The 8,762-nt window shown below is 38.1% G+C and overlaps 2 protein-coding genes across 2 annotated transcripts; one reads left to right on the plus strand and one right to left on the minus strand.

Moving 5' to 3' along the window:
- Positions 1-254: 254 nt before the first annotated feature.
- LOC117787980 (cofilin/actin-depolymerizing factor homolog) lies at positions 255-1,020 on the minus strand. The gene is made up of 2 exons (XM_034626628.1): positions 961-1,020; positions 255-883 (listed from the first exon to the last, which is right to left on the minus strand). The coding sequence occupies exon 2, from the start codon at positions 859-861 to the stop codon at positions 415-417; it is 447 nt and encodes a 148-aa protein (XP_034482519.1). The 5' UTR covers positions 862-883; positions 961-1,020; the 3' UTR covers positions 255-414.
- A 2,942-nt stretch (positions 1,021-3,962) lies between these two features.
- Positions 3,963-5,631, plus strand: LOC117789908. Its single transcript, XM_034629089.1, has one exon. The coding sequence runs from the start codon at positions 4,037-4,039 to the stop codon at positions 5,378-5,380; it is 1,344 nt and encodes a 447-aa protein (XP_034484980.1). The 5' UTR covers positions 3,963-4,036; the 3' UTR covers positions 5,381-5,631.
- Positions 5,632-8,762: the final 3,131 nt, after the last annotated feature.

Below are 8,762 nucleotides of genomic sequence, written 5' to 3' on the forward strand. Positions count from 1 at the left end.
TCTCCCAAGCAACAGAGCCGGCCGTCACGTCTTCTGCCTCAGCTTTTAGACGTTCTCGACCTATTACTGACAACAACCAATGAAACGTTCGGAATTGCAAATTAAATTACAGTTGATGTTTGAAACTAATATTTCTCCTAAGAGTTGTCGAATTTAAGGGGATTTTGCCTTCAATAAAATAGCCAACGGCTAGATCAGTTGCTTAAAACGGTTCGGGTTTGCAGACTAAGCAGAGTAAACAAGTACAAGCATAGTACACTTAAGATGAAAGGATACTTGCAATCTTTATATATAGCGCTGAAATAATACTTTGACAACCGAGAAGATAAAAGTTAATTCCATAATATGCAACTCAACAATTTGAATGTCAATTTAGGCCAAAAAAAAATCTGTCCGATGACTACAGTGTACATCTTAGTCTCGGTCTAGAACGCGCAATTGTTCCTCGACACACTCTCGACAGGCCTCTTCCAATTCGGTGGCTTGTATGTACTTCTGAACGCCATTGAATTCTTTTTTAAGCGCAGCAAAGGAGCTGGAGTAGAGCATCTTGTCTTTGATCTTGGCCTGCATTGGGCACCATAACATCAAGAATAGCTTCTCCTTTAAACACGTCGAGGAGGCCCCCTGACACTGATGATGATATGCGTAGTCGAAGACCGCATAGCGGCACTCCTCCGGCCCACCCTTACGCAGATCGTCCAGGAAGTTATCATAGGCAGCATCTCGGGCCCCAATAACCTCCACAGTGATCTCTCGTTCCTGCTTGATGACAAAGATCACATAGCGATATTGCTTCATCTTGCGTATCTGCTCGAAGATGCTCTTGCACTCTATTGCAACCTCAATGCCTGAGGCCATGTTATTCTAATTAATGCTGCGCCTAGTTTCCCAAAAGTCATTAATCAATGAACATTCACACACATCCACGACATTAATTTCCAGGACCAAGAGACTCACCTTTTAATAATTCGATTACTGAGAAGAAAATCTATTTGATTTTTATATATGAAATTTGTATATTTTAGTCGAAATTCTTTAAAGTTTCGACTGTATTGTATATCCTTCTGGGCAGGGTATATATAATATTGAACATAAAACAAGAGCCAACTGTGTGGGTGTCAAATTCGTAGCCTACTTAGCAGTGAATGCACTAAAACTTTTATGGGATTTTCGAAAATTCCAACAGCAAGGGGAAAAATCGGTAAGCACGCTCGACAGTAGGATACCCTGTGCCCAAGTACGCTATACTAAATGGCAGCTATATGATATATGGAACCGAATTGAATTAAATTTGGTCAGAAAGTACAAAACCAACTTAAATGCATATTATATCAGTTTGGATTTTGAAAGATCGGTCCTATACAGCTATATACCGATTTTAACGAATTTCGGTCAAGATGGACAAAACTAAGTTAAATGCATATTCTATCCGCTCAAAAAAAAAAAAACAAACTTGATCGGCGTACAGTATCCAGTAACCTACTTACCAAATTTGAATTCTCTAGCTCCTATGGTCTCTGAGATCGACGCGATTAAACAGACGGACATGGCCCAATCGACTTGGCTGTTGATCCTGATCAAGAATATATATACTTTTGGGGGTCTTTCACGCCCCCTTCTGCCTGTTACACACATTCAGCCAAACACATTATAACCTTTTTTGCCCATTGGGGCCATTGAGACATCGGGCTCAGGGTATAAAAATCGTTGAATAAACAAAACTCTAACGGAACACTTGTTGTTTGAAACTACACTACTACACTGTCGAAGGGAACACTTGTTGCTTAAAACTACATGGCGACTGTAAAATTGGCTCTGGAGAATCCAGGACAACAACAGCTGAACTGACAGCAGCGCCGCAGAAGCAGCAAGAACCCGTTACAAAAATCAATTGTAAGAAAGCATCTTACAATCTGACGTGCTTAATTTTCGAAAATTAACATTGCATTTATGTTTTTTTTTACTCTGAGTGAGTACTGTTTGTGTGTGATTTAGGACTGATAACAATAAGTTGTTAAATAATATAAAAAAAAAAACGCAGACGTAATAAACCGAGCAAAGATAGAGATTGCTCAACTTGAAGAACTGCTTAATGCAGAAAGTCCATCAAGATTTGGCACTGCAAACAACATAGAATCGACCATTCAGAGTCGTTTATTAGCACAACTCTTAAACAAAAAAATCACAACACACACATAGTCAAATATAAAAATTTTGGGAACAAAAACTTAGCCAACAAAGAAAGTTGGAATACCCCAACACAAGCGAACGTGCCCATCTGACTAAAAAGTTGACAGGTTGACAGCGCAGCTAACAATTTGCCAGTGGATTCGATTACTTATAGATTCCTTTAAAGGCAGCAGTAACCAAAATTTTAAAACAAACTTGATCTGCGTGGGGTTTATAGAAGTCTGTGTGCCAAACTTCGATGCTCTAGTTTTGATAGTCTCTGAGCTCTGATCACGAATATATGTACTTTATAATATAAAGTTTATATGGTCGGAGTTGCCTCCTTCTTCCTGTTACATACATTACAACGAGTACAATAAACCTTTTTACTTATTTTAAGACCCCGTACTTAAAAAAAAAGTACAGGGGTCTATTGGGTTTGTTTTTACGAATATGTGCGTAACAGGCAGAAGGAGGCGTGGCAGACCCTATAAAGTGTATATATTCTTGATCAGCATCAAAAGTCGAGTCGATATAGCAATGTCCGTCTGTCTGTCTGTCCGTCCGTCTGTATGAACACCTAGATCTCAGACTCTATAAGGGCTAGTGACACCAAATTCGGTATGTAGATGCCTCAATATCGCAGGTAGATCAAGTTTGTTTGTTCTTTTAATCGGACCACTATATCATATAGCGTCAATGGGAACAATCGGTCGAAAACCAAGTTTTAGTATGAAAAACTTTTTTGTTTCATGAGATATTGTAACCAAACTGATGCAATAAGCATATAACTTGGTTTTATATATCCTGTCCAAAGCTGGTTCAAATCGGACCACTATATCATATAGCTGTCATAGTACCGATCGGGCGTAAATCAAGTCTTAGTAAGAAAAACTTTTTTGTTTTATGAGATATCGTAACCAAACTGATATAATATGCATTAAACTTGGTTTTATATATCCTGTCCAAAGTTGGTTCGAATCGGACTACTATATCATATAGCGCCCATAGGAACAATCGGTCGAAAATCAAGTCTTAGTATGAAAAACTTTTTCGTTTTATGAGATATTGTAATCAAACTGATACAATAAGCATATAACTTGGTTTTATATATCCTGTCCAAAGTTGGTTCAAATCGGAGCACTAATCATATAGCTGTTATAGGACTGATCGAGCCAAAATTAAGTCTTAGTATGAAAAACTTTTTAGTTTTATGAGATATCGTAACCAAACCTATAGAATATGCAGTTACGTTAGACTTATAAATCCTTACCGAAGTTGGTTCTAATTGGTCAACTATATCATATAGCTGTCACAGGACCGATCGGGTGAAAAATAAATCTTAGTATGAAAAGCTTTTTTGATTAATGAGATATCGTAATCAAACTGATTAAATATGCATAAAACTTGGTTTTATATATGCTGTTCAAAGTTGGTTCAAATCGGACCACTATATCATATAGCTGTCATAGGACCGATCGGGAAAATCAAGTCTTAGTATGAAAATCTTTTGTTTTATGAGACATTGTAACCAATATGATAGAATATGCATTTAAGTTATCTAAATATTTTTTTATTTTTTTCATTATTAGTTTTTGCCATAGTAAGTACGGGGTCTCCGACAGTCGAGTATGCTCGATTGTAGCACCGGCCCACTAGTTTTAAAAATGGGTATAACAATCTAAGCAACCATATATTCCTAATGAAATAATTTTTCGACACTGGTCAGTAGCAAATGTGACAGCTGCCAAATTATGAATTACATATTTTATCGAGTAGACATATCAAGGCATTTGGGCTGAACAATTTTAGTACACAAGCATTAAATTTGTATAGGGCTTCGTTTCAGACAAGTTGTGGTAAGATGGAAGCGCGTCGTCTTGAGCGCCGACGCCGCGACTCGGCCAAAAATATTGCTGCACCCATGTTGCCGTCTTCGCAGGATCAGGATTTTCATTTACGCCTAATTGACTTGTACCGCCAACATGCATGCCTGTGGAATACGTCGTTGAACGAGCATCAGGATACAAAGCTTAAGCGTGAGGCGTGGGATGATATTGCCAGTAAGTTGGGCTCCCACCTAACCGCTTCCTTTGTACGCAGTCGGATCAGTAGTTTACGGTACCGGCTCAATGTTTATAAGCTACAAATGCTTGAGTATAAGATGAGCCCTTCTTATGCCAAGAAGCCGGAGAAGCATTATTATATCGATAATTTCGACTTTCTGGATACTGTCATCCATTCGCAGGAACAAAAGCAAAAGCGGCTGTCGGAATGCGATCGGCTAGATGACGATACGACAGAATGGGCTCGCAAATCCAATTTAAGCATTGCGAGCATTTTCAAGCAACGTATAAAACAGCAGGGGGAAATGCCAAACGTTTTACAACGTCTGAGCATCACCGAGCGCGGCAAGACAGCCAATTTCAATTTTAATGACTATTCAGATCTAAGTATTGCCAGTGTTGTCAAGAAGCGTATGCAGCAACAACCACCACTCGACAGGCAGGCCAAATCTGAAAAAAATTCCATAATAGGCTTGCCTAAATTCCGGGAATCGCTTCTGAATACTCGCCTACTTCTACAGCAGACGCAAAAAACTCGGAAGACAGCTCATGATAAGTCAGCCGGTGTAACTGAAATGTCAACACATAAATCGCATACAACAAGTCATGAAATCGATGACATGTTAAGGAAACGTATGCATCGACTGAGCCTTATTGAACAGGACAAGGATTCCCCTCTTGACAGCTTGGACGATGCTTCGGAGTGTCGAGATTCGCGATTAAATATTCCCAGCGTTGTTAAAAAACGCATGAGACAACAGTTTTCGCTTCGAACGCTGAACGGGTTGGACCTGGAGAGGATCAGCTCAAAGAGTTTCTCTAACTTACCAGACTCGATGCTTAACATTCCGCAAGACTCATCGGCGCTGCGAGCTCTGCCTGGCGACTCAGTATCTAAAACAAAGATGACCAAATGTTCAATTGAACCAAAGACAATTGACTTGGAGGAATCAAAAGAACATTCCGACGATGATGATCTTTATCGTCTGCACTGGAGCGTGCGCCAGCAGAAGCGTTCACGTCGTCCCGCCGGGATGGTACCCAGCCAAGATTTCCGTTCGCAACCTTTACCTTTTCTTCTACTTGGCAATCATTCTAAACTCGATACCAACATGGAATACGCACTTGAAGCAAAATTATAAGCAAACAAACTTCCCTGCCATCCATACCAACATCACTATTATAATAACAAGTGCCAGTACCATCATTAGCCGTAGTATCGACCTTAGTAGCAAACGATCAATTTTAGACTCACACATTGCATTCAAATTTCTTTAATTTTCTTTTATTTGGAATCAGTTCGCAGACAACCCGTATACTTATCTGCTTCAATAATAAATTGACTATGCATGATTTATAGCCAATTTAATTATTAGACCCCGTACCTCAAAAATTAAGTTTCTTAAATGTGCGTAACAGACACTAGAAGGCAGACCCTATAAACTAACAGGGGTGCAACAGAAATCGAAGCGAACCGAAAATCTCCCCAAAACGTACGGCGATTTGGAAGACTTACGGTTGGTTTCGCTTTCTGTGGCAACCCTGTATATATATTTTTTATCAGTATCAAAACCCAAGTCGATATAGCCTTGTCCATCTGTCCTGACCTCTGTATGAACACCTAGATCTCAGAGACTATCAGGGGTGCCAAAGAAATCGAAACCAACCGAAAATCTTCTACAAATGTATGAAGATTTAAGAAAATCTCTCAAATCTGTATGCAGATTTAAGAGATTTTTGGTTGGTTTTGCTTTCTGTGTAACCCTTGTACTCGTATAAGAGACACCAAACTTGTTATGTCAGTTTCTGTTTATTTGTAAAAGATAAAGTTTGTTTCAAAATTAAGCCACGCCCAAACGCGTAACTCCCAAATATCGACATCAAAAATTTCGTATCCAAATTATATGTACAATTTAAAATCAGAGTTTCCAGATTTAGCAGGGAGCGTTGGCAGTAATCATAACATGATAACATGAAAATGTTGTTAAAATACCTGCAATTTGGCAGCCGGTAATTCGTGGGCCCCTGTGGCTTAGTGTACTGATATTCAATATTTATCTGAACATTCCATGTTTATTTATTATCAACATTTAATGTTAATAAATATTTTTGAAATTGAGTAATATGATAATTAAGCAGGCAATATGCAATAGTCTATGAAGCTCAATTGGTTGAGCCTCCGTAGTTTTAAAATTTCTTTTGAAATTGAGTCGTGAGCTCGATTTCCGTCTACGCCAACTTATTTTTAAGTTTTTATTTAATGCTTTTTTGCTGATAAGCTAGAAATTTCTATTATTGTGGCGGTTGCTTGCATATGTTTGTTAGACCTCGTACTTGAAAAAAAGTACAGGGGTCTTTTGGGTTTGTCCTAAAGAATTTGTGCGTAACAGGCAGAAGGAGGCTTGGCAGACCCTGTAAACTATATATATTCTTGATCAGCATTAATAGCCAAGTCGATATAGCAATGTCCGTCCGTCTGTCTGTATGAACAAATAGATATCAGAGACTATAAGAGCTAGAGACACCAAACTTCGTATGGGGAATCCTCTATATTGCAGGCAAGTTTGTTTCAAAATTCGGCCACGCCCCCTTTATCGCCCACAAATCGACAAAGAAAATTTCATATCCAAATTATAAGAACAATTTAAAAGCTAGTGACGCCAAACTTAATATAGAGACCTCTATATTGCAGGCAGACCAAGTTTGTTTCCTTTTTTGGATCGTACCACTATATCATATGGCGCCCATAGGAACAATCGATAGAAAATCAATATTTAGTATGAAAAACTTTTTGTTTTTAAGAGATATCTCAACCAAACTAATACAGTATGCATTTAACTTGGTTTTATATATCCTGACCGAAGTTGGTTGAATCGAAAATCAAGTCTTAGTATGAAAATCTTTTATGTTTTATGAGACATCGTAACCAATCTGATAGAATATACATTTAAGTTAACGAAATATTTTTTAATTTTTTCCATTATTAGTACGGGGTCTCCGACAGTCGAGTATGCTCGACTGTAGCACGGGCCGACTAATTTTCCAAATTAGCTGTATATATTGCTAGACGCCTTTCGCCGTCCGCACTGCCGTCCGCAGTGATAATTTTGGGCCGAGCTCGGGCTGGGCCTGGCTTGAAAAATTTAATTCGGGACCGGGCCGGGCCTGATAGAAGGCTCGTGCCCATCTCTACCTTAAATGTTTTAAACAGCCTTAGACGATATTCTGTTGGGAAAATCTGGTACTTTTACATTGATGTTCAGTAAAACAGACAACGACATTACGGAATGCAATATTGAGAATTCAATTGGAAAAATGTGATTTCTTTAATAAACAGTTTTTGACTTCTTAGGATTAGCTATTTCAGACAACGGGCTCAAGACAAATCTGAGAAAAATCAAGGAATATTTAAATATCCCATTCTGAAATCACATAAAGCACTCGGCTCGTTTTTAGGTGATTTAGGTTAATACAATTAAAAAATCACTTTTCTTTAAAGATGACCTTTTCAAAAAGCCAAATTTTACGCAAGAGTTTCATTGAACAGCAGATGCCTCAAATTTCTAGACTAGACTAGAACTTTCCAGATTGAACCACTCTGTTTTTTTTTTATAGACTGAATACACTGCAAATAATCCCTGAAAAGCATTCATAGCACTGTATACGTGCATAAAAATCATTTGGGTCAAATGGCGCATGCCCCCAAAGGAAGTTCGTTTACTCCTGGTATCTATTTTTCACCTCAATCTCTTATATGCGAGCATCATTATGTACAGAGCTTGAGGGGAATCAATTTTAAATGGGTAGCCATTTCCGACACGTGCTACGGCCGGTTATAGATACTGTGGATATAATAAGTACATGAGTAGTTTCGCTCAACTCATCCGAGTTTTTAATTAAAAATTCTGCAAATACGAAAGCATACGCACCTGATGGTCTTTGGATTGTGTTTGGATTCCAGTGAGAACAGCATTTGTGGAAAATGACTGAAAAGCGTTGTATAAAAGTCTACAGTCGGGTAAGCTCGACTGTGAGAGACCATGTACTAACTGTGTAAAAATGTTACGCCCTATTACGAGCACGAGGTTAAAAAAATTAAACACAGAAGAAACAATATACAGCAAAGCATACCCACATGAACAAATTCATGAAAATAAATTTATTGTACAAATAAGAGTCATATTAAATCATGGTATTATGGTTCATTACTAGTGATATGCAAATATACAAAATTAAATTTTATCTAGTAACTGACTAAAAAAAAAGCAGTTAATTTAATGTGAGTGTCATCTTCACATCATTCAGACTACTAAGGGCCTTAATGGCCTATACTTGGCCTCTTTGAGGCGCTTCTGGCTAAAGGTAACCTATTGTATATGACAAATTTCCAACAAACATCGAAGAGATACTAGACAAACTTGACAAATGTTAGTATTTCACAACAGCCAACCTGGCAAAAGGGTTTCGTAAAATTCAAATAAATGCGGACTTATTCAAAAAGACAGCTTTCTTAACAAAAACATG

This window comes from Drosophila innubila, chromosome X (assembly GCF_004354385.1).
Source record: "Drosophila innubila isolate TH190305 chromosome X, UK_Dinn_1.0, whole genome shotgun sequence".
Lineage (NCBI taxonomy): Eukaryota > Metazoa > Arthropoda > Insecta > Diptera > Drosophilidae > Drosophila > Drosophila innubila.